This window comes from Oncorhynchus clarkii, chromosome 20 (genome assembly GCF_045791955.1).
Source record: "Oncorhynchus clarkii lewisi isolate Uvic-CL-2024 chromosome 20, UVic_Ocla_1.0, whole genome shotgun sequence".
NCBI lineage: Eukaryota > Metazoa > Chordata > Actinopteri > Salmoniformes > Salmonidae > Oncorhynchus > Oncorhynchus clarkii.
The window spans coordinates 60,465,839-60,491,532 of NC_092166.1; the positions used below are offsets into that span (position 1 = coordinate 60,465,839).

Consider the following 25,694-nt stretch of genomic DNA (forward strand, 5'->3'; position numbering starts at 1 on the left):
TAGCATTTAATAGTAAAACTAAATAGTAAAACTATTTATTTAGTCTCATCAGTGCGATCTGAACATTCATTATAATGGTCACCTCACTCAAATGTCTCAAAACTTGATTTGGTCAAACAGTGAAGTGCATCATCTTCATGACTCCTGTAATGAAAGTGTCTGCCCAGCCCATGGGCCTGTTTCCCTGGGACCTGCTGCTGTGATGAGCGAGCCACTCTCCCAGAGATAAAAAAAAAGAGGCTTGTGATTGTATAACATTTCAAAATCCATTTGTGACAAATACATAGCTCTGGAAGCAACTGTTGTTCTCAGCTTTCTGTGGGTATAATTTTAAATTTGTCATATCTTAATCTTTAGCTCAATAGCAACTATTTTACAACCAAGATATTTGATATGGCTTTTAGATCATAGCGTATGAAATATGCACTTGCAATGGCCGATGCACAAGGTAGCAGGAAATGCAATAGGTTTTTTTGGGGGGGAGGGGGGGGGGGGGGGGGGATTAGCCCCAAAATAATTTTGCCTTTGATATTAGTGCACATAAAGATCAGGGTTTCCTTAGCCAGAAATAGCCGGCTTTTGGCCAATATTTATTTTGTTGAGAAGACAATACATAAAATTGCAGTCAGCCAATTGTCGGGGAGAAGGAAAAATCCCATCGCAAAAGAATGCTTTTTTAGCCTTGATGGAAATACCTGTCTTTGTAAATACATTTGACTGGTCATGCTTATCGGTCTATAAGTTCATTTGCATAATTTAGTAGAATTAAATTGGCACGTGTACAGTATATTCGTTATTTATCTTATTTGTGCGCATACAGCATTCAGATGGGGCTCCCGAGTGGTGCAACAGTCTAAGGCATTGAATCTCTGTGCTAGAGGCATCACTACAGACCCTGGTTCGATTCAAGGCTGTATCACAACCTGCCGTGATTGGGAGTCCCATAGGGCGGCGCACAATTGGCCCAGTGTCGTCCGGGTTAGGGTTTGGCGGGGGGAGGCCGTCATTGTAAATAAGAATTTGTTCTTAACGAACTTGCCCAGTTAAATAAAGGTTCAATATATATATATATATATATATATATATATATATATATATATATATATATTTTTTTTTTTACAGATAAGAGCATTTGAATGGAAAATCTGTTTTAATACATATTATGAGGCATGTCTTACCATGCTTCAAAGTTGCCTATCAGATCTCCTGAATTTTTTTTTTTACTAAACTAAATAGACAAAATAATTGTGCCAAAAGAGACTGCCACAATGAACACTGTTATATAAACACACTGAAGAACAACACTGTCTCCGGACTGGGGTTAGGCAGAATAATATACCATGAATTGTCAATACAACACTGTGTGTGTGTGTGTATGTGTGTGTGAATGAGAGACGCACACGTACAAACTAGTACTTACAGTGACAGAGCCGAGTGTGTGTAGCAGGCTGGAGGTGTAGCAGAGAGTCTGGGATTCTCCCCTCAGCACTCCCACCAGGTGTCTCCACACACACCGCAGCATCTCCTGCACACACACAGTTACGCTACATCACATTTACACCCACTACTGGAAAAAAAGATAAACAAGTCATAGTTGACTAAATTTTACGTTTGTCAGACATTATAAGAACGCAAAACTGGTCTGATGTTGAAAGGAGTGCCCAACCCTCAACATTGCTTGTGTAGATCGCAATCCGAAATGAATGGTGAAGATTAAACGCAGGAAGACTGTCATTACACTCCTCAATCAAAAAACCTGCTGAAATTCCAAAGCCTATGAACACTATTGACATATTGAAATCCATAATGTCTTCAAAAAGTCAAGACTTGCTGCTAAGGCGATTGAGTCGAGCTGCTACCATAGTATGGGAGGACAGACTGCAGAATTACAGACTGCAGAATTACAGACTGCAGGGTTACAGACTGCAGGGTTACAGACTGCAGGGTTACAGACTGCAGGGTTACAGACTGCAGGGTTAGATGAAGCACATGAAATAGCCTTTATGCTCGGTTGCAGTCAGTAGCATCTATTCTACAGCATATATTCTACTAGCTATATACTAATGGTGGGAAAAGTGGGAAAATAAATAATCTCAAGAACACCTCAAACTTTCCCAAAAGGTTTTGGAACCTCAATGCGAGTAAAACACAGCATTGGTAGACGTCCTTTAGATGTCTTGAGTCTGACCGTACACTCTCAGATGCTTCCTTTCCTTAACTCCTTTCCTTAACTCCTTTCCTCATGAAATCATATTGCGCCCACCAATTAGGTCCTTTTCAGATTAGTGTTCATCAAGTAAGGCACTTGAGGAAAGGAGGGTGTTTTGAGAGTAAAAGGAGACAGCTAGAGGGGCTGATTATCCCATCATGCATTACAAGCAGGCGGGCAAAGTCGGCAGTCACAGGCTCAGGGAAGGGGCCAATCCAGAACCAAGCTCAAGCCCTTCCCCTTCTAGCGGGGAGGGGGCTGGGGGTTAGTTCATGACTGGGCCAATATGTCAGTAGCGCAGCAGGGGTTGGTGGGGACTGGGGTTCGTGGGTGTCGAAGCGTTACGTGATCAGGTGAAGAAATGGTATGTATGATGACAAATTACCAAAACAAGATTAGTCAAATTTGCCCTCCCATCAAGGAAGATCTGATTGGCTGACAAATAGAACTGATAAAAAGATATCGTCATGCCAGATGAAGAAAATCAACAAAATAAGAGAAACAATGCAAAACTAAATACATGATTGTAGTACTAAACTAGAACAACAAAAGGAAATACGTGAGGGCGTGAGCTGCGTACAGGGTTTCATGGTGGGAGGTGCAGTGGCGAGAGCGGGCAGCGTGAGGACAGGGGGAGGGCGAGGGAGCTGAGAGTTGAGAGTTTATACCTGGGAGGACACCACTTCAGTATAGCTGCTTAGAGTGTCCTCAGAGAACTTAGCAAGCTGGGGTGAGAGAAGAGGCTAGTTAAACCACACAGGAGCCTCTCTGTCTCTCACATGGCACGCAAGTGTGTGTACGTGCGTGTCTCACCAGGCCAGTAGGAGAAGCTCTGCTGGACTCAGCCAGGACACTAGCCTCTCCATAGGCATTGACCAGCACCCACATGACAGGAAACAGCAGGGGAAGGATGGGCAGCACTCCCATCAGCTGGAATACACAAAACACTTACTACAATAAGGAGAATCTACTATATCTTATCGCACATTGTAGTGGAAATTTCCTGTATTACCAAATCACAAGAGAGCAAACCACACACAAGACAGAGTTATCATAAAGTCCATCTTTAATTATATGAGCTCCATCACAACCCTGTGACTCTCAGATCAACTCAGTGTCTATAAATGAATTCTCTGAGAGTCCTTACACATTGCAACTGAGATCCTTTATAGCAAAGACACACATATAGCCAGACAGCATTGGCTATAAATTATCGTTCAGCTTTGGTCTCCTAAACTATGTTCTTATCTCGCTCTTGGTACCACTCAGAAACAAAAACACTACCTCTTCCAATGGCATATATCAAATACACCCCCTCCTGGACAAGATCACAGAGAGACAGTGACTGGCACACAGACATTGTGGAGCCAAGAGATAATTGGTTCCCCCTCAATCATCCCTTCACATGGTTTAAAAGATCTCTTTACACATGACACATTCACAGATAAGACTAACCAGACCTCTCCCCTCTCTGGGCCCACGTAACTTTGCCCACCTAAGCATGCTATAAAATGAATAAAACATCTTATATATAAATGTTACCTAAAGAATTCTGATTCTGCCACGACAACATCATCTCTGGATGAGATTCTGTCCCCACAGGTTAAGCCTACCCTGACATATGATGTATGAAAAATAAGGAGAAGAGGCACGACCAAGAAAATGTGTCGAGTCTCCATACCTGCAGCTGGATGAAGTTGAAGCGCCCAGGAGTGAGGCCGGGGGCGTCGCAGAAATACCGCACCGTATTCACGACCAAGAACGCCACCTATAGGAGGAGAGGCGTGACATATGAGGGGCCGCATCCAGTAGATATAAAGAATTAACTGTGCATCCGCGTGTGTGTGTGTGTGTGTGTGTGCGTGTGTGTGTGCGCACGCTTGTGTCTCACCAGTACTATAGGGCAGGCGAACTTGGCCATGATCGACTGCACGGTGAACCTCTCATTATCCAGGGCTGTGATTGGTCGAGACAGAGCCAGGTCAAGACTGTTCCTGTGCAGTACAGAGTGGAATTCAGCCAGGGGTGTCAGTCATTTTAGAAAACGTTATGGGACAGTTTACTGGACCCATGCAGATCAAGCCTAATCCTGGAGAGAAAAGCATGTTTAGTTCAAGCGTAGGCTTAATCTGGGTATGGGAGACTCCTTAAAAAGTGACCATTTCAGGCTTCCCCCGACTCCATGATTTGCGCAAACTTTATACTTGAGTTACATTTTTGGACCTTCTCCAATAAGAATAAACTTCATTTGTATAGCACTTTTCAATGTAAATAACAAAATGCTTCACATCATAAAATAACAAAATAAAAGCACGAACAAAGAAACAAAGATGGGAGAAAGGAGAAAGGAAGAAAGATGGCTCCTCCTCCTCCTCCTCCTCCGCAAAACTAGCTAGTGGTGAACTGTTACCTCAAACCCGTTCACCTCACCAGTCAAAGTATGTCAGACGGTCCAGCCTCACAGGTGGACTTGAGTGGAAGCATTACCAACCTGACGCTGTCGAGGATGGGGGTGCGGACCACCCTGAAGAGGCGGTGCTGCTGGGGGCTCTGGGGAACCCTCTTCTGGTCCCCCCGGGGGGAGGGAGGAGGGGAGAGAGGTGGGAAAAGGTCACCTGGCTCCAGAACTATATGCTCATCATCCTAGAGAAAGGAGATGTAGAGGACACAGGGAGTGAATACAGGTGAGAGACATGCACATATCTCATCCTTGATTTTGTATTTATAATGGATCCCCATTTCCTGGGATCCAGCTAAATTAAGGCAGTTAAAAAAAAAAATCAAACATTACAATACATTTCACAACACATTAAGTGTGTGCCCTCAGGCCACTACTCTACTACCACATATCTACAATACAAAATCCATGTGTACGTGTGTGTATAGTGCGTAGTATGTTATCATGTGTAGGCTGTCATTGTAAATAAGAATTTGATCTGAACTCACTTGCCTAGTTAAATAAAGGTTATATTAAAATGTGTGTGTATGCATGTGTCTGTGCATCACAGTCCCCACTGTTCCATAAGGTGTATTTTGATTAGTTTTTTTTTTTTTAAATGAATTTTACTGCTTGCATGAGTTACCTGTAGTCATGGCTCTATGTAGTACTGTGCTGGACTTAGGGATTGTGAAGAGACCTCTGGTGGCATGTCTTGTGTGGTATGCATGGGAGTCCGAGCTGTGTGTTAGTTTAAAACAGACAGCTCGGGGCATTCAGCTTGTCAATACCTCTCACAAAATACAAGTAGTGATGAAGTCAATCTCTCTTTGTTTTCTTCCAGGAGAAGAAAACAAATGACTGATGTCTGAGGAAAGCAAAGCCCTCCTGTCCCGGTCTAAGTGCTATGATGTCTCTCTCTACCCATCCTCTCCTCCCTCCATCCCTCTTTTTCCACCCTCTTCACCCCTCTCGTCGTACCTTGATGCCTCTGAGGAAAGCAAAGCCCTCCTGTCCCGGTCTAAGTGCTATGATGTCTCTCTCTACCCATCCTCTCCTCCCTCCATCCCTCTTTTTCCACCCCTCTCGTCGTACCTTGATGCCTCTGAGGGAAGCGAAGGCCTCCTTTCCTGGCCGTAGTGCTATGACGTCTCCCTCCACCAGTAGGGACACAGGCAGGTTGACCAGCTTGGAGTCGCGGTAGGCCCAGTGGAGCGACCAGGAGGGGGAGCAGGGGGTGTACAGGTCAGGGTAGAGGGAGGGAGACCACCTCACCCCATTACCCAAATCTGCCCATCCCGACAGGTAGTCTGGAGGAGGGAGAGAGTGCGGAGGGTAAAAGATCGGATCACAAAACAAAAATGGTGGAAACTTGCCAACCTCAAGTAAAGTAGTGTTCATTTCATGATGTTTTCGCTCCAACTGTCCTAATGTCAACTATTCTCCTCTATATCTTCTCCCTCCATCCCAATCTCTGCTCTTCCGCTCACCGTTGAGCTGATTGATGATGCTGTTGAGCCGATGCACCATCTCAGTCCTCCTCAGCCTCTGCTGTCGACCAATCAGCATGAAGCTCAGCGTGAAGAGCAGGAGGAGGGCTGCAGCGTTCACCAACTCGATCCCAGAACTAGAGAGAGGAGAGGAGGAGCGAGGTGTCAAAATTGACATATTTCACTGACTGTTTTGTCTTCCTGGGTTTCACAACCTTAGTTCACCTTGAAGTATCTCTGACAGGAATATTTGGGTAGCCGTGACAGAGGAGCCGTCTAACTAATAAACACTAAGGCCGGCAGAATTGCCCTATAATCGTGTAACCGACCGGTTATGGATGAAGAGCATCCTGAAAATAAAATAACAGTAAAAAAAATACATGAAACGAACAGCTGACTGAAGACCAGACCGCCAGGAATTCGTGAGGTTGAGGTCTGTTTCTGCGGTAACATGGACTCTTAACGTGGTGAAACTGTTGCTCCTTGCTGAACTTTGTTTTACTGCGTGTTGTAGCCTTGTAGTCTTCGGTTGCCTAGAACAGTGTTTCCCCAACTCTGGTCCTCGGGGACCCTAAAATAGTACATGTTTATGTTGTGGACAAGCACACCGGACTCTACTTGTCAACTAATCATCAAACCCTTGACAAGTTTGAATCGGGTGTTTTTGTCCGGGGCTTACAATGTGTGTGTACTTACGGGTACTCGAGGAACGGAGTTGGGAAACACTGTCCTAGGCAATGCCCCTCTCCCTTTAGCAGCAGCAGACATAGAAAAGAATGAATAAAACAGGCATGGAAGCTCTAACCCTGGCAATTTGACTGGTAAACTCACAATGGCTGCCTGGTATTATGATGCAATAACTTCCATGGTAATGTAGAATGTTCATTCAAGTGATAACCGAAGTAATGCAATGGAATGTACTTTCTGTATATACAGTTGAATCAACAAATCACAGCACATACTGAGGTGCATCGCATTAACACACTTCTTGCTATTACTTCCTGCTTCGCTCTCGTGGGTTCACTCGGCAATGGCCACCAGTCCACCCATTCTGCCACAACGGACTTGAATGGGGACGCCGGTTCTATTCCTACGGCAGCACAAGCAATCAGGGGCGGAGGAGGAGAAAATGTGTCTTAAAAAAAACACTTTCCTTGACACCCAGCGTCATAATGGTCATACAGCTGACATAACCTGTAATATGGTCATAACACTTGTGGCATATATTGTGTTATTTTATGGCTGGTTATGACACCTACATAAGAGCGTCAAAACGCACAAAGCAAGGCAAAACACTCCATTACACCATAAACATACTGTTGACAGGTATGCCATGTTAAATATATACATTTACCATATTACATTGTAATTGTAATTGCACACACATTGATGTCAGACATGCACCTACCCCAATGCTCTGTTGCTGATGACTGGGATGAATGCAGGAGCAGATATCAGGAGCGGGACAAAGACACCCTCTTTTTGACTGACGGCTGACATAAGGGCATGTACGTGATAGTAATCTAAGCCAGATTGGCCTATGATGGTTATAATGCTTCTTAACAGGGTCATAAAGTGTATTTTCTACAAGTTATTTCAAAATATGATTTAAAAAAAACATGACAAAAGAATTCATTACAACAAAGGATGTAAGAAAAAAACAACATTCAAATGAAAGGAAACTGCTTGGCAGGGAAAAAACTAATTTGAATAAATGCGTGTTTTTGACAATTGTGTGTGTGTGTCATAACCAGACATAAAATAACACAATATGCCGCCACAGATGTAAATACAGTGCATTCGAAAGGTATTCAGACCCTTTCACCTTTTCCACATTTTGTTACATTACTGCCTTATTCTAAAATGGATTAAATTAATAATTTCCCTCAATCTATACACAAAGTGTATATGACAGAGTGAAATCAGGTTTAATTTTTTTTTTTCAAATGTATTAAAAATAAACAGACCCTTTTCAGACCCTTTGCTATGAGACTCGAAATTGAGCTCAGGTGCATCCTGTTTCCATTGATCATCCTTGAGATGTTTCTACAACTTGATTGGAGTCCACCCGTAGTAAATTCAATTGATTGGACATGATTTGGAAAGGCACACACCTGTCTATATAAGGTCCCACAGTTGACAGTGCATATCAGAGCTAAGACCAAGCAATGAGGTCGAAGGAATTGTTCGCAGGGCTCCGAGACAGGATTGTGTAGAGGCAAAGATCTGGGGAAGGGTAAGAAAAAATGGCCAGACAGAAGCCACTCCACAGTAAAACGCATGACAGCCCGCTTGGAGTTTGCCAAAAAAGCACCTTAAGGACTCTGACCATGAGAAATAAGATTCTCTGGTCTGATGAAACCAAGAATGAACTCTTTGGCCTGAATGACAAGAGTCACATCTGGAGGAAACCAGGCACCGCTAATCTCCTGACCAATACCATCACTACGGTGAAGCATGGTGGTGGCAGCATCATGCTGTGGGGATATTTTTCAGTGGCAGGGAGACTAGTCAGGATCGAGGGAAAGATGAACGGAGCAAAGTACAGAGAGATCATTGATGAAAACCTGCTCCAGAGCGCTCATGACCTCAGACTGGGGCGAAGGTTCACCTTCCAACAGGACAACGACCCTAAGCACACAGCCAAGACAACTCAAGAGTAACTTCGGGAGAAGTCTCTGAATGTCCTTGAGTGGCCCAGCCAGAGCCCAGACTTGAACCCGATCTAACATCTCTGGAGAGACCAGAAAATATCTGTGCAGCAACTCTCCCCATCCAACCTGACACAGCTTGAGAGGATCTGCAGAGAAGAATGGGAGAAACTCCCCAAATACAGGTGTGCCGCCAAGCTTGTAGCGTCATACCCAAGAAGACCCGAGGCTGTAATCGCTGCCAAAGGTGCTTCAAAAAAGTACTGAGTAAAGGGTCTGATTACTTACGTTTTACATAAGATTTCCCAAAACAATTTCTTGCTTTTTCATTATGGGGTATTGTTTGTAGATTGATGAGGGGGGGAAAACAACTTCATCCATTTTAGAATAAGGCTGTAACGTAACAAAATGTGGAAAACGTCAAGGTCTGAATACTTCCCGAATGCACCGTATCTGGGTCATGACAGTGTTATGACAAGTTATGTCAGCTGTTAGGACATTACGACATGGTTATGACTGTGTTATGACACTGGGTGTCAGGTAAAGTGTTATTACGGTGACCGCAGCCATTTGGATGGCCAATAACTATCATCCAAAATTCTATGACTGTCAGAGCCCTAATTCACACAAGCACACAGTTACACACCTGCCGTGTGGCTGGTCGCCGTAACAACAGAGAAGTCCCAACACCACCAGCAGTGTAAGGGCAGCTCCTGGCCAATGGAGACAGGAGTGTCGGTTGCCATGGTGAAGGAAGCTCTTCACCCACTGCTCCTATAACAACATCAACAAACAAAACACGTGTTTGACACATCTCAATACGCGTGTGTCCGTTTTTGGTTATACTATCCTTGTGGGGACCAGAAGTCCTCACAAGGATAATAAAACAAGGAACATTCAGACAATTGGGAACATTTCGCCGGTCCCCACAAGGAAAAAGGCTACTTCAGTTTCAGGGGTTAGGTTTACAATTAGGGTTAGGTTTAGGGGTTTGTGGTTAAGGAAAATATGATTTTGAATGGGAATCAAATTGTTTGATCCCCTCAAGGACAGAAAAACAAATGTGTGTGTGTGTGGTGCGCATGCATCTGTCCGTGTGTCAGTGTGTGTGTGAGGTGGTACCTACCTGTGCAGTCGGTTGTTTCCCACGGCCTGTGGTCTGGTGCTGGTCAAGCAGGGTGGTGAGCTGGTCCCTCAGTGTCCCCAGAGCCTGACCAGTGGACAAGCCAAGGGTCCCCACCCCCTCCTCCTGAAAACCCACAGGAACAGACGCACACACACAGACAACAAAAAATTACCTATTTTGAAATCACATTACAGTCAAGAAAGATTCAAACATTTAAAAATGCCACAGATTCATGGACACTGGAGACACAAAGCACCTTCTCCATATAGCCAGGCTGCCCATGACAGCTGACACAGCAGTACCCTGCTAGCTGCATTGCCTTCGTCTTACGCACAGGCGTACAGACACGCATAACCACAACAATCAATATAAACAGATGTGCATAATCAACCATTATCCTAAGTTCACATTTGTTGCCCCGAGTTTAGGCGCTTCTGTTATATGGTTCTAATAAGCAAAACTCATTCTTGTTTGTTAAACCGTTAATAGGCTCGACTGAATTCGACTATCACCAAGGAGCTAAACTCACTGCTGCCAATAGGATTGTATGGCTTTGTGATTTTAATCAGCGTAATACAGCAGAGACGATGTGATGTACGGTTCATGATTCATCTTTGCACAACGGAAGTGACGCAAACTGCAGAGAAACAACCATATCTAAAATGTCAGTGGGAACCCAATCTTTTCCCACACTTCACATACAACTTCATCTCAGCGCTGGTTTTAAACTCTACATCCCACACAGCTATAAATAACTCACAATTTTCCAGAGTAAAGGAAGCCTGCAGAAAATCCTCCAGACATGGATAAACACACAAACGCACCCTGCGCATAACCCTGTTTTAAGCAGAGCACCGACAACAACACGCCCGCCAGCAAATTGACCTGGATTAACCAAACACACACACAGACACGTTTCCCCTCATTTCTCTTCCCCACCCATCAGCTCTACGGACCTTTCATCCCCATTCGGACTTCTTACTTACTGTCCCCCTCTTTCGGAACCAAGCTCTCAGCTCCAGGTCCAGGACCATGATACAGTTGTTCCTTTTCTTTCTCACTTTCTCTTACTGTTGTCTGCTCTGTGAACCTGTCGTCGATCGACTAAAAATAGTAATATTGTATCCAGGTGTGAAAAGTGTGTGTGAGAGGAGAGGACAGAAAAGACCTGCAGGGAAGGAGAGCGTCTGATGACCGGAGAGAAAGGGCACCCAGGGGACTAGTCAGTCTGACGTTAGAGCCTGGGTGACACTGCCTCAGCATCCTAATGCCTCCCTAGCCTGTCTCATCTGGCTCTTTTCTCTGTCTCGCCCAGCCCTAGCCCATCCCAACACAGAGTGCCGGCTGGACTGTTCTGGCTGAACGTCCCTCTTTCTGTGCAGTGGCTGGCTCCATGATACTGCTGATACAGGAGAGTGACCAAGCCGAGTCTGCCAACAGAGAGAATGAGAGAGAGAGAGAGAGAGAGAGAGAGAGAGAGAGAAGGGCAAGAGAAACTGGCCTCACTGAACCCTGGCCCCAGGTCCAGAGGAAAATACAGATGAATAGAGAGAGAGAGAGGGGAGGCAGATGAAAGCTGAAAGAACAGAAGACATAAAAAGAGTGCACGGGCGGCAAGAGGAAAAAGGAGATGCAAAAGAGAGAGAGGGGGGGGGAGAGAGAGAAACTGGCCCATCCAGGGTTGTGCTTTGTTCCCTTCCAGCCAACACAGCACATAATTCAACACTGCAGCAGTGGAGGGATGGAGGGAGAGAAACGAGACAGACAGAGAGACGTCAGTGAACCTTGGTTCTGGTCCAGAGGGGTGAAGAGAGTAGAACAGTGAATACACCCACAGAAACACTAGAGTCAAACACAGTCAGAGTACATAGAACATACAGTTGTGGCCAAATATATTGGCACCCTTGCACTTTTGACGACCGTATAGAAATTGTGAGAACAATAATAGGACCAAAGCATAGCATACATTGTTTAAGGGATATATCAGTGAATACCACCTCTTCCAGGGTTATATAGGAGACACTATATCTCTCTCTGTACTCAGCCAGGGGGCAGAAGAACCATGCCTAAACCAATTTAGGATGGGATGAAACGCTAGTGCCAAGAAATACAATTTAAAGTTTAGTACGGCTAGTCCTACATCTTTTCCGCTTTGCAAGTTTGTTCATTTTATAGGGCTCGATTACCTTGTCATCTGGACTGAACAAAAATATAAAACGCAAACCCGCTACAGTTTGAATGTTTTTACTGAGTTACAGTTCATATGGGGAAATCAGTCAATTCAAATCAATTCATTAGGCCCTAATCTATTGATTTCACACGACTGGGAATACAGATATGCATCTTTTGGGCACAGATACCTTAAAAAAAAAATGGGCCTCTGGATCTCGTCACAGTATTTCGGTGCGTTCAAATTGCCATCGATACAATGCAATTGTGTTCGTTGCTTATGCCTTCCCATACCATAACCCCACCATGTGGCACTCGGTTCACAAGGTGGACATCAGCAAACCACTTCGCCCACATGACGCCATTTCATGGTCTGCTGTTGGGAGGCCAGTTGGAAGTACTGACAAATTCTCTAAAACAACATTAGAGGTGGTTTTTATAAGCTGGAGAAATTAACATTAAATTCTCTGACAACAGCTCTGGTAGACATTCCTGCAGTCAGCATGAAAAACTTGAGACATCTGTGGCATTTGTGTGTCACAAAACTGCACATTTTAGAGTGGCGCTTAATTGCACCTGTGTAATGATCATGCTGTTTAATCAGCTTATAGATTATATTGTCAAAGGAGAAATGCTCACAAACAGGGATGTAAACAAATTTGTGCACAAAATGAGAGAAATAAGCGTTTTGTGCGTATGGAACATTTCTGGGATCTTTTATATCAGCACGTGAAAACATGTGATCAGCACTTTACATGTTGCGTTTATATTTTTGTTCAGTGTACATTTTGAAATCGCACTATTTTATTCCAATAGCCAGAAGGTGAAAACAAACAAAAAATGTATTTGCCAAGGCAATAAAGACCTGGAGAATAAACCCTCCTCCTCACAGCTGCCCATGTCCCTTAATGTTGATTATGTGGTGGCTACTGACAAGGAGCACATGGCTGAGCTCTTTAAAATCACCACTTCATTAAGTCAGGATTCCTATTTGACTCAGCCATGCCTCCTTGCCCGTCCAACATTTCCTCATCTACCAGCCCTTCTAATGCAACTAGCCCTGATGCTCCTCCCTCTTTTTACCACTTCCCTGCAGGTGGTCACCGAGTCCGAGGTGATAAAGGAGCTCCTTAAACTTGACCCCAAAAAACATCTGGGTGAGATGGTTTAGACCCTTTCTTCTTTAAGGTTGCTGCCCCTATCATCGACAAGCCTGTCTCCAACCTTTTTAACCTGTCTCTCCTCTCTTGGGAGGTTTCCATTGCTTGGAAGGTAGCAACTGTGCATCCTTTATTGAAAGGGGAGATCAAGCTGATCCAAACTGTTATAGGCCAATTTCTATTTTGCCATGTTAATCAAAAGTGTTGGAAAAATATGTCAAGAATCAACTGACTGGCTTTCTTGACATCTATAGTATTCTCTCTGGTATGTAATCTGGTTCCCGCTCAGGTTATGGATGTGTAACTGTAACCTTAAAGGTCCTAAATGATGCCACCATGGCCCTTGGTTCTAAGCAATGTTGTGCTGCTATTTTTATTGACTTGGCCAAAGCTTTTGATACGGTAGACCATTCCATTCTTGTGGGCCGGCTAAGGAGTATTGGTGTCTCTCAGGGGTCTTTGGTCTGGTTTTCTAATTACCTCTCTCAAAGAGTGCAGTGTATAAAGTCAGAACATCTGCTGTCTCAGCCACTGCCTGTCACCAAGGGAGTACCCCAAGGCCCGATCCTAGGTCCCACGCAATTCTCAATTTACATCAACAACATAGCTCAAGCAGTAGGAAGCTCTCTGGGCCATTTATATGCAGATGATACAGGCTTATACTCAGCTGTTGTATATGGTGCATGTGACAAATAAGTATGATTTGATAGGCTCATATGTCACATTAGATCATTAGAAACTGATTCGGGAGAATGTTTTGTGCCTATTTGAATGTAAAGTGTACTCTTTTGCTTTAGGTTATAAGCTAGCCAGGCATTAATTAGGTTGTAATCAGAAAGTATAATGTTGGAGAGCTTTGATTGCCTGTGTATAGTACTTGGCCTTATTAGATTTGTCCAGAATGACATTTATTTATTTCCCAATAACCAGATGGAATTCAGTTAATTCTAACAATATGCTGTTCAGACAATCAAAAAACATAGGAGCATATGAATTTGGAGAGTACACATTAATAAAAGGCAATTTTCTTTCCATTCAAGATACATTTAAGGAAAGTGATTCTCCCTTCTTGGTCTTCGCCTTTACCAAGAATGGTGATTGAGTTACTTCTGTATCATTATGATTACACCTTTAGTTTTGTTAGGGGCTGTTAAAAGCAGCCAGTTTGTAAAAATGGTTCACTATTCTGTGTGTGTCCTTTTGGTTTCTTACTAGAATATCAAGTCAGCTGGAACGCTTGATAGGAATATTAAGCCCTTTCAAATTCCATGAGAGAAGAACTAGTGTAGCAACTGTTTTTCTCAAATGTAACAGTTATATTTATTGCTGATAAGCCCATGGATGAAAAATAAAAGTATGAACCACAGGAAAACCCACCCATTGGTCACTCCCCGCTCAGAAGATCCTTTTCATACACACCACCACCCCATTTCAAACTACAATACATGACATCACCAATGTCCCATTCATTTCAGCATACTGTCAAAAGGCATAGGCCTAAAGGAAAACGGTAAAAACACTGAAGATTCTAATCTAACTCCGACAGTCTCTAGAACATCCATGGGTGTCTACTCTCCTTGAGCAGTAAAGAAAAGTAGGCTGTGTTTCTGGCTGGACTGTTAAGAGCTAATAATTACATAATCCACAGCACATACTATATGTGGGACCAGAGAGATAAAAGTGGAGAGGTGTTCTTCTTTGAACCTGTTGAATCAGAGCACTGGCTGTCAGTTTTCCAATCCCTACCCTATCCTACGCCTGGCTGCTGTTGACCCAGTCGCTCACTGTTAAATGCCTCTCCTCCTAAACTTGTATGTTTAACGAGCATTACTGACCCTGACAATAACTGATAGCACACGCCGGAAATAGAGAGGGAGGAGGGTGAGAATGGAAAAAGGTGAACATAAGTGGATGGCGTGGTTTCTGACCATTGTCAACATATAAACATTCAGCTCAGGTCTTTTAAAGTACCATCTCATGACAATGACTTGACAGTAGTTTTTTGACCAAAAACATCTGTTTCAATGTGCGTCTTGAATAGCCCACATTTATTGACCAACATCAAAAACCTAGGAGGAGCCCTCAGGAGCAGCTAGAAGGCAATTTGCGGGGATCAGTCAGCACACACACACAGAGACACACACACACACACACACACAGAGACACACACACACACACACACACACACACAGAGACACACACACACACACAGAGACACACACACACACCCCAAGGAGCCTCTCCGTTTAGCACCACTCCAGAGAGCCAGCTGACGTCATTTGGCGCTAGGCAACTCACCTGCTTCTTATCCTGTAGCTCCATGGCAACCAGCGCAGGCTCTCACCATGCTCCGAGCCTCACACACACCTGACGAGGCTAGGCAGAGACTTCACCCTCTCGATCTCTCCTCGATACTCTCGATGTCGTCTTGTTACCCCTCTTTGTCTTCTCGACACTCTTTCTCGATGCCCCTTCCAACCACAACTTAGGCTGGAGGAAAACGTCACCCACTGGCCCCCTGCCGGTGCCGCTATGCCAGCCTGCTCTGCCAGTCTGAGGGGAGGACCACGCACGCCCACTGGGACTCACAGCAGGGCACACTGGGAGCTGTAGCTAGATGCTCAGTCAAAGTTGTGTTGAGGAAATCGTCCTCATTACACGAATGGCTGGGTAGATCTTGGTAGGGAAGAGATAAATAAAAGGGAAGAGTAAATAATTATGCCGTTGGCATGACATATGGCATTCAGTCTGTAGTGATATTATACATTGGCTGTTGGTCAGTAGGCTACATGAGGTGAATACAATAGTGCTGTTGAAAACATTGTTAGTCCGAAGCCCTAAAGCTACTGACAACGCGCCACCACTATAAGCATATTTCTTCTTCTTTTATACAAAAACAACTGAGTCAGCAGGCTCTATTGGCTCACACTACACAACATTGTGCCTAAAGTTACCAGCAGAGAGAGAAAAAGAGAGCCAGCCAGCCAGCCAGACACCCAGAGACAGAGAGCTAGAGAGGACAGACAGGGAAACAGACAGAGACATACATATAGAGGGAGAGAGACATACAAGAGTCTGAAACTTTCACTCTTAACAGGTAGTACAGGAACCACACCCCAGAAAGCAACTGGGGCAAACTAAAGTACATATACGGAAACATTTCATTGGAACTAATATAGCCCAGTCACAACATCCTATGTCAGAAACAGAACTAAACTTGTCCGATGCCCGTCTATCGCTAAATCCACCTGGCTGGACGACGTACAACATATTTAATGTCATCACTTTCTGCGTATGCTTATCTTTGGATTAATTTACCGATTTTACCTGTACTATTAGACGGTCTGATCTACAGGAGAGATGCGAGGAGCCAAATACCACACGGTGTTATTAGTGACTTTCTTGTGTGCATATCGCGATCCTCGTTTCACATGCTAGCAAGTGAGCTTACTAGCTAACTGGAAATCTATCGTGGCGAGCTCATATTTTCTGCAATGGAAAAGCATGCAATGCACTAAGCTAAACTTCGCACAATCAACATTGTGACAAAACAAGTGTCAATGTCGCCTTACCTAAGCACTGTTTCTCACTCATTGCTAGCTCGCGAATAGTACGCGCTAACTTAGCTAGCTGACGTTTCCATACCTGCAACCCAACGTCTAGGTTCGTCTTCTTCGCGATGTCAAGAACAGCCTGCGATAACATGAACACTAAGCACTATTAATGTACCATATATCCGCATATCTATCATACTCACGTACAGGTTGCAACACGGTCTGTATCTCGTCACCCCGTTTAAAGCTAAATCGTCTCTCAAATATCAAGTGTACAGAGAGGAAGCAAGAGAACCAACTCGGCAGAAAATCTTTCTCCAGCTGGTGGCGTTTTTTCGTTGTTTCGCCCACCAAGCAAGGTCAACGAGAGTGTCACATTTGGTCAACAAAATTGTGTATGGCTTATTTGCTACATGAGGTTTATTTGATCGGATAGCAGTTTCACAATGCTTAAGTTGTTATGAGCGCACTGACATAAGTAGGACACGTGAACTTTGAGAAAAAAAACTTTATATTTGAGTTATTTCAAGATGCCTATGCATATTCATATCATGAGGCGAGTAGCATAGCATATCCACTGAATACAGGCGGTTCAAGTCAACAACCCTAAGCGAATATTCAAAGCAGATGAGGGAGTGGCGTTTTTGGTTGGGGGCGATGAAGCACGGTTGTGATAGGTTGGGATTCCTGGAGGGCTTACCATAGGTGGAGTCCTGCTCTTTTGATTGGCGTGTGTGGGAGGGGCGATGGCCCAAGTCAACCGTTCTATTTTGAAATAGGATAGCTACTTCTTCTTCGTTGAGGCCTTATGGCGGACCACATCCTTTAGTGGCGAGTTGCCGCCACCAACTGGACAAGGGTAAACATTTCTCCAAAGAGTAATTCCATTACGGGGAGGGAAAAATAACATTAATCTACACAAACGAACAAAAAAGAAATAGCCCATTCCTTCAGTCATTCGAGAACTCAACTACCCTGCTCAGGCTTTAGGGCTTGAGAGGGTAGGACGGCACGACACAGTACTCCATGTAGCTCTTCAGATGTGAAATCTTTTAATCCCAGAAATGTTTCAGCCGCAGAAGCAATGATGTCATGTCTATCTTTCTTGACTTCTTTTCCGCGTGCGCAGTGCCATTTACCACCATCGCTATAAAAGACAGAGTCCACTTTCTTCACATGAACAATTGCTGGGTCCACTGGTGATTCACCGGACTTTCAAAGATACTCGTTCTTTCGATCCTGTTGACAGCCTCTGCATTGGAGACTCACCACTGCCCTGATTTTAGCAACCTCATTCTCTTATACCCTACTCAGGCATTCCAAGAATGTCACCTCATGTTCTCCACCACAGTTACAACCCTTTGCTTCTTGGCCATTATTTTGTGCGCCACAGTCGGGGATCTCCTTCAAAGTGATCTTTCCTACACGTCCCACATCCACATCATGGCTTCTTTCTTCTGCAGACACGCACTACATGTCAAACATTTTACAGCGCTGACGCTGCAAAGGACTGGATACAAAAGCTCAGGCAAGATAGTACACATATCCCATCTGCACTCGGGTCAGGAGGGACACCATATCAAACAACAAAAGGTACATACAAACTGTTCTCTTTCCTGCCATCAACAAAACCATTCATCCTACAAGCATCAGCCACTCCAGGAGTATTATTCAGTATATCCATGTCAAGTTCTTCTGAGACTCCAGAAACGACTCCCTTGACAGTTGACCTTCTCCGTAGCCCGAGGCACGGCACAGCATAATCTTCAAATCGAGTGAGACCCACCGTACTCTTTTTCTGAGCAGCAGAAACATAAAGCAATTCAAATAAGTCCACTCCTCGTGATCTTCATCAACTTCACTTTATCCAAACCTTTCCCCACCATTTTGAATATGTCCAACGCATTCAACAAGTCGGGCCCCAACATTCCCAGGAAATGTACTCCTACCAGATACGAAGGGGTATTATCAACACAAGACATTTCCTTTCCCATCTTTCGGACAAAAAGTCCATTCATCTTCATTTCCACCACCATCCGATTCAAGTTCCTCTTCTGCTTCCAGCTTTATCTATCTCAATCAACTCATCCAGGGCCTCAATCAACTCATCCAGGGCCTCAATCAACTCATCCAGGCTGATGGCTGAATAGAATACAGTAGAATTCAATTATAAAAATTACGTTTACAGCCTTGTATTGGCTACACACTCACAAGACTAACAATCACAAGTCTCAGACCATAAAGTTCAAGGCAGGGCTGGATGATCACAGTACAAGGCAGAGTAACTGCAACACTAGGTAACCAACTGACAAGGACACTATAGGTTTCGTAACTTTAAATTAGGGCAATGCATGTTTTGTAATGGTTTCTCTGCAGTCCTCACCATTCTTACAAATATCCTGTTGGACTCCTCAGCTGTATCAGTCAAGTCAGAACGAGAAAGGACAGTTTGTGGTTTTCTAAAGTTAAGTAAGTAGCTTTGCAAAGTTAAGTAAGTAGCCCTGCTCCTATGAGCTTGATGTACAAGTACACCCCCTGGACAGGAAGCTAGTCTATTGTAGGGCCTTAACTACAATCTATCTCCCTAATTCTGAGTGCCAAGCAGAAGTGCATCGGGTCCATTTTTTACAGTGTTTGGTATGACAGCTGGCGAACAAACTCCCAACTTTCCAATCTCAAGGCATACAATCAAACCACAAGGCAACTGAGTGGTTTTGTAGGCCTATCATATTAAACACAGCTGGAAACCAGTACCTCTTTACGACAGTTTTTCCATTCGCAATAAACCAACCACATATAATTGAAACAATGCCTTATTCAGCAATACTTTTTAATAGTTATACACAAAGTAAACAAGAACAGTTTCATCCATCTACAAAATAATTTGATTTAAATTACAAAAATATTTACTACAAAGAAACACATTGATAAATCGGTTATATAAAGATATATTGCACGGAAACCTAACACGTACAAAGCAATATTCAAATTTGGACATTCATTGGTATTCAAAGGCTGTGATGTTTTTTTTTAAATAACGAAATGTTTAAGATAAAAATCTGAAGGCATTGATTTGTTTTGATATTTATCCGTGCAGGTCCGCTTATCAATAGGCTCCCTCTCTGAGTGCGTGTTTGTTGGGAAATTGAGAAAATGAAACCTGTAGTGGATAGAATTCATTTCTCAACCATTTTCATCAATCAATCAACAACTGGAGTATCACTGACACAGGAGAAGGAATGGTAGATGTGGAAAGTGATTCGCTTTCATTGCATATATGAATCAATGATTGACAGTTGTAGAACTCATTTCCTATCCAACTGCAGGTGTGTGTGTGTGCGTGCGTGTGTGTGTGTGTGTCTAGGGGTTGCGGCTGGAGACAGAGCTATTGATGGGTGGTCTCACCAGCTCCTCCATGATGACAGCAATGATGTGGCACAGCTTCTTGGCCTGTAGGGCAGAGCACACACACATTAATGGAATGCACACTTTATCAAGGAAGGTACTGTACTAAATGATCTGTACTGTACTAAAGGAAAGTACTGTACTGTAGTGTTGTCATGCCTTTGAACAATTCACTTCATTTGAATACGATTTGAATAGAATATTTCCATTTCCATCAGTTGACTATTGAGGAAGTTGCTTTGGCTAAAGGTATCAAGCGTAGCCAGGGGCGTCATGCACCTCAGAATCTGAGGGGGCACAAAGTGTGTGAGGGTGGCTACGGAGGGGGGCTAGGCCCCCTGTCTGTAAATTGGATAAATTAGCATTTTTCAAACACCTGAATCTAGAGCCATAATCATTATGCTTAAGTCTATGTGAAAAATCAGTTTATTTTTCTGCTTATCTTAGCATTCCTCTTGAGCTGTCTGTATCCACCTGATTTGATATGCTTCTCTGCATCTCTGCTAAAATCTGCGTAAAATATTGAAAGGATTGTCTTATTCAGTCCATCTAGTAATTGCTTGCTAAGATAATTAGACAAAGCTAGATACTCTCATTTGATTGATAGCCTGAAATGGCTTCTTGGTAGCTAGTTATGAGGTTGGGAACCTATTTAGGCTAGCTAAAGCCAACTCAATAAAACCGTTACTAATAATACAGAGAAACAACAATATATTTTGTATTTTGTATTTAATTTTTTTAAACAGGACAAATCTGAGGGAGCATGTGCTCCCTTATGGGCATGATGCCACAGAGTAGCCAAGCATGGTTTAAGTGTCTTCTTGAAATCTTATCTCCCAGGTAGCATGTGTGTGTAATGTGTATTGCCCTTAGTGACCATATCCCTTTCACTGTGTAACCATACACTTTACGGACACTAAAGAACAAACCCTTCCACCAGTGGTCACCAACCTTTGTTCCTGGAAAGCTACGGTGTGTTCAGCAATTTGCTCTAGTTCTACACAAAACCGGGGGTTGGTGGCCCCGTCGTTCACTGCTGTGTATTGTACTTCACCTGTTTGAGGTGGATGGTGATGGTTTTTAGTCCTGGGTTGCCGTAGTTGATCTCCACTCCAGGCACCTTCTTGTCTTTCTTGGGTTTAACTGAGCGCAGTGACTGCACTTCCACCAATGGGATCATGAATGCCCGCTCCTGAACAACACAGGAAAATTATAATAAAGAATTAACAATAGCAGACATCTATAAAAGCCATAGATCCATATAGTCAGTCAAGATCGATAATTTCACCCATATTTTGGGAAACACGGTGCCTGCATTTCCTATGTTTGGGGTGTCTCTCCCTACATAAATGGTGTTGTTGGGTGTAAATGCGGTACCTGCATATTGGGATGGCAGAACAGCACTCCTTCTTGGTTGACAGCCACCAGGCAGGGCGAGGGGCAACTGCGATGGCTGACCTTCTGAGCCAGGAAGATATTAGAACCGAACAGAGGCAGGGAGCTCAGGCACTCTGAGGGTAGAGAGAGCAAATCAATCAATACAATTCTATTCATACAGCAGTATAGATACTGTATCTATAATGCATTATCTAGCTACAAACACATTTATCACAAAATTCTTCCCAGCAAGCAAGGCAAAAAATTGAATTGTGTGCGTGCCTCACCGAGGAAGCGTGCCTTGGCGTCGCGGGGGCTGAGGGAGCGCATGGCGGTTATCTCTCTGAGGGAGATGGTGTGGATCTGCTCCAGGTTGGTGCTGCCCCCTTCCTGTTGGGGGAGGTACCCCTTCAGTTCTAGCCTGACGGAGACAAAAGAGAGAGACAACTATCAGAAACTATATCACACTTAACATAGGACAGAGAGAATAATCGCTATGTCCGGTCTGAAAACAACAGTGTGGCTCACAGTGAGAACTGCTGAGTGAGACACTGGGGCAGGTGCTGCAGAGTGCGGGGGCTAAAGGCTAGGGGTTAGGGTATAGGGGTTAAGGGTAGTACTCACACAGAAGGCTCTTGAGTGAGGCCCTGTGCCAGGTGCTGCAGGACAGCCAGCTCTGCCGTCTGCTGGACGACAGCGGCACCACTGCCTGGCAGCATCAGTTTGCCATCCATGTAGTCACCCAGGACCTGCACGCAACATACAAAGAGGGCCAGATGAGGTTCATTCATTACAGGGACAGAAGGGCTGTCACCAGGGCCTGACATAATGCAAAGTGGTTTCAGTGGTTATAACAGAACTCTAGGGGTCATTACTCTGGTACCTGTTGGAAGTGGAACTCCAGGTAGAGGTCGTTGTCGAAGTGAAGTGGGTGTGTCCATATGACGCGGTGGAAGGACAGGACGATGGAGCCGTCGTCCAATAGGAAGTCAAACAGGTACTCATCTGAGTGGAGAGGCCGCACCATCCCATCTGATGTAGGAGAGGAAGAAGAGAGGTAGTGATAAGGAAGGGATGAAAATAGAAGAGAGCCATAGAAAACTAGGATTTCCTTAGTTTTGCTGTCACACAATTAATATAAACTTTTTGTGCATTGTAGGTAAAGTGTTTTGGGGAGTCATTTGGGTTAATAGATAGAGCATGTCTGTATGTCCACCTACCCTTGTCCCGAATGGCATGGATAGAAAACTCCTTGACTTCTGACGGATCCTGGATGCCCATCTCTGTACACAGCTCTTCCACCACCTCTAGAGCCACCTGGGCACACAGAGTCAATCTGTATCATAATGGTAATTCAAGGGAGGAGGGGAAGAGGAGAAAAGTAAAGGGAAGGAGACTTGACTTACGCTGAAGCTGCGTATCTTACAGATGAACTCCACTCCGCCTGGCAGCTTGATGGGGAACCGACGAGATTGTCTGCCAGCCTGCAGAGAACAGACACACAGCGACAGCTGTACCGTTTATCTTACATAATAACAAGATATCCACACTTATGTGGAATCCCTGCCTTACCAGTATGGCTTCCATCTCTGCGTGAGAGGGGACGTGTCTGCGACCACCGTGGATCAGAGTCCCGAACATGTTCTCCTTACAGTTTTGAGACAGCTCTGAGATAGAGGATAGACACATACATAATTGCATTAGATACAGAAAAGCTCTGGGGTAACAGACACAGACACATGTTTGAAGGGATCTCCTCTGGGGCATCGCCAATGTGTGAGGGGTGCAGGGCTGTACCTTAGTAGGGGTGTGTTGGTCTTGGCTGATGTCTCGTAGGTGGCGTGTGACAGTAGGTGTTCAGAGTGTGCGTGTGCGTGTGCGTACCTTGGTAGAGGTGTGTGGGGTCTTGGCTGATGTTTTGTAGATGACATGTGATGTAGGGGTTCAGAGTGCCAGAGCAGGGGAAGAACCCTGCTACCAGATTCAACAGACGCCAACCCCGGGTACATCTCTCTCTGTATAACGCATGCGCACACAAGTTAGGAATTGACATTGTACATTACTCCCAGGTAAAGGTTCGTACACAATCTGCCAGCTACTCACTTGTGTGTGTTTTTTGTGATCTGTTTGATCACCTGGCAGTAAATCTCATCTCTCAGAAACTCTTTCTCCTTCCCTAACTGAACACACAAACACAATGGGACAGACATGACTCCATGTTTCCATTCAAGCAGCTGGTATCCTCATTGTGAGCGACGGTGTTTGCGTGTGAGCAGTGGGTGTGCAACGGGAGAGGCTCACCATCAAGATATGGCTGACACAGTCTCCCTCAGACGTGTGCCTCCCAAGAGGCTGGTCTCCCATGAACTGCATCACACCTTCAGAGAGCGAAAGAGACGTGGGAAAGGGGAATATTGAGATGAAAGAGGTGCAACGCACACCTCAATAGTGTACGTCACAGGAGGTTGATGGCACCTTAATCGGGGAGGATAAGTGGAATGGGATCAAGTACATCAAACAGATGGTTTCCAGGTGTTTGATACCGCTCCATTCGCTCCGTTCCAGCCATTATTATGTGCCGTCCTCCCCTCAGCAGCCTCCACTGGTGTGCGTGTGCACGTGTGTGCGTGTGTGTGTGTGTGTGTGTGTGTGTGGACTCACTCAGGAAGGCCTGGACAGCCAGGCCATTGAGCTCAGGATCATTGTACAGGATGAGGGATTCCTGAATGGGAACCTCTGTGTACTGAAGCACCTCTGAGAAGTTTATACCTCCATTAAGCAGACCTTTACCCTCCATTCTGTGATAGAGAGACAAAGGGAGAAAGACGAAGGAGGGAGGATTATGAAAGAGGGAGCGAGATGGAGCGAGGAGGGGAGAGTCCGAGAGAAAGTACATAAGGAGAAAGAGAGGTAAGTATATGTCGTTATGGAAGAGTTATTACACTCAGGAAAATATAGGATGGCATACATCATATAACCTTGTTACCCCTCTCACCTGGTGGCAGTGTCTCTGAAGTATTTCATGGCAAACTCTGTCATCCGGAACGTCTGGGCGTCACTCATCTCACTGCCCTGGACCGATACTTGGACGGAACGAGCTGACCCCAGCATGGAGCTCCCTCGGCTGGGCTGTGCTGAGCCAGTGTGGGGAGTGGACCTGGGAGCTGGGGGTCTGATGGCAGCAGGCGGCTTGGAGGCTCTCATGCTCTTCCTCCTCTCGTCGAGGCGGTCAAGGTGGACGTGGTGGTAGTCAGGAGGGGCAGACGGCTGAGTGACGTCGATGGGGAAAAGGCCGGAGCGCCCCCCGATGGAACCGAAACACCAACCTGAGAAATAAGGAGAGAGCAGGATTAGGACTGTCACTCACTCACTCACTCACTCACTCACTCACTCACTCACTCACTCACTCTCGCTCTCTCTATCTCTCTCTCTCTCTCTCTCTCTCTCTCTCTCTCTCTCTCTCTCTCTCTCTCTCTCTCTCTCTCTCTCTCTCTCTCTCTCTCTCTCTCACACACACACACACACACACACACACACACAGAGAGAGAGAGAGAGACAGAGAGCGGGGAAAGAGAGACAGAGAAAAAGAGAAGGAGAGGTCAAAGGTCAGTGTGATGACCTCACCTGGCTGGAGGCCGTGAATGGGCAGCAGTTTGATGATGTCACCCTTGCGGAAGCTGAGCAGGCTCTTGTCGTCGGTCACAAAGCTCTTCAGGGCAATCATATGATCTGAGCCCTAAGAAGGTTTGACAGGATGTTACACACAACAAAGATACTACCTACACAGTAAGATTTTGTGTACCAGAAAACACATGTATACAATCATTTGTACGATATAAGATGAGGAAGTGGCAGGTGGTTACATTGATGAGTTCTTGGTGGAACAGGCTGACCATGGCAGTGATCTGTGGAGCCCTGTTGCTCTGCAGCTGTAGCTGTTCTCCCTTTAGACTGAATTCCACGATGTCGGCAGACCGCAGTTCCACCGACAGCAGCTCTGCATAGCTACACAGAGAAAGACACAGCACACACACCGGGAGAACATATATGGACGCGCACACGCACCGGGAGAACATATACGGACGGGGGGACACACACGCACACGCACACACACAC

General features: G+C 44.8%; 2 protein-coding genes across 5 annotated transcripts in view; both read right to left on the bottom strand.

Moving 5' to 3' along the window:
* The window catches only part of LOC139376632 (transmembrane protein 94-like), a 36,533-nt gene extending 19,266 nt beyond the window's left edge, over positions 1 to 17,267 (bottom strand). The window contains exons 1-12 of one of the 4 annotated variants that reach the window (XM_071119431.1): positions 17,004 to 17,267; positions 15,541 to 15,918; positions 9,914 to 10,036; positions 9,434 to 9,561; positions 6,137 to 6,273; positions 5,742 to 5,956; positions 4,701 to 4,852; positions 4,101 to 4,203; positions 3,891 to 3,977; positions 3,023 to 3,139; positions 2,878 to 2,934; positions 1,421 to 1,525 (exon numbers count right to left, since the gene is read on the bottom strand). In XM_071119431.1, the coding sequence (XP_070975532.1) occupies positions 1,421 to 1,525; positions 2,878 to 2,934; positions 3,023 to 3,139; positions 3,891 to 3,977; positions 4,101 to 4,203; positions 4,701 to 4,852; positions 5,742 to 5,956; positions 6,137 to 6,273; positions 9,434 to 9,561; positions 9,914 to 10,036; positions 15,541 to 15,564 (1,248 nt within the window). In that variant the 5' untranslated portion in view covers positions 15,565 to 15,918; positions 17,004 to 17,267. The other 3 variants (XM_071119432.1, XM_071119434.1, XM_071119435.1) reach the window with 3 other exon arrangements.
* Positions 17,268 to 19,612: 2,345 nt separating this feature from the next.
* The window catches only part of LOC139377128 (unconventional myosin-XVB-like), a 31,454-nt gene continuing 25,372 nt past the window's right edge, over positions 19,613 to 25,694 (bottom strand). Inside the window, exons 44-59 of the mRNA XM_071120150.1 lie at positions 25,442 to 25,583; positions 25,203 to 25,314; positions 24,574 to 24,904; positions 24,240 to 24,376; positions 23,880 to 23,956; positions 23,682 to 23,758; positions 23,463 to 23,593; positions 23,151 to 23,245; positions 22,985 to 23,062; positions 22,799 to 22,895; positions 22,462 to 22,610; positions 22,203 to 22,327; positions 21,866 to 21,999; positions 21,579 to 21,712; positions 21,256 to 21,393; positions 19,613 to 20,246 (exon numbers count right to left, since the gene is read on the bottom strand). Coding sequence (XP_070976251.1) covers positions 20,157 to 20,246; positions 21,256 to 21,393; positions 21,579 to 21,712; positions 21,866 to 21,999; positions 22,203 to 22,327; positions 22,462 to 22,610; positions 22,799 to 22,895; positions 22,985 to 23,062; positions 23,151 to 23,245; positions 23,463 to 23,593; positions 23,682 to 23,758; positions 23,880 to 23,956; positions 24,240 to 24,376; positions 24,574 to 24,904; positions 25,203 to 25,314; positions 25,442 to 25,583 — 2,047 coding nt within the window. The 3' untranslated portion in view covers positions 19,613 to 20,156. The remainder of the gene's footprint in view (positions 20,247 to 21,255; positions 21,394 to 21,578; positions 21,713 to 21,865; positions 22,000 to 22,202; positions 22,328 to 22,461; positions 22,611 to 22,798; positions 22,896 to 22,984; positions 23,063 to 23,150; positions 23,246 to 23,462; positions 23,594 to 23,681; positions 23,759 to 23,879; positions 23,957 to 24,239; positions 24,377 to 24,573; positions 24,905 to 25,202; positions 25,315 to 25,441; positions 25,584 to 25,694) is intronic.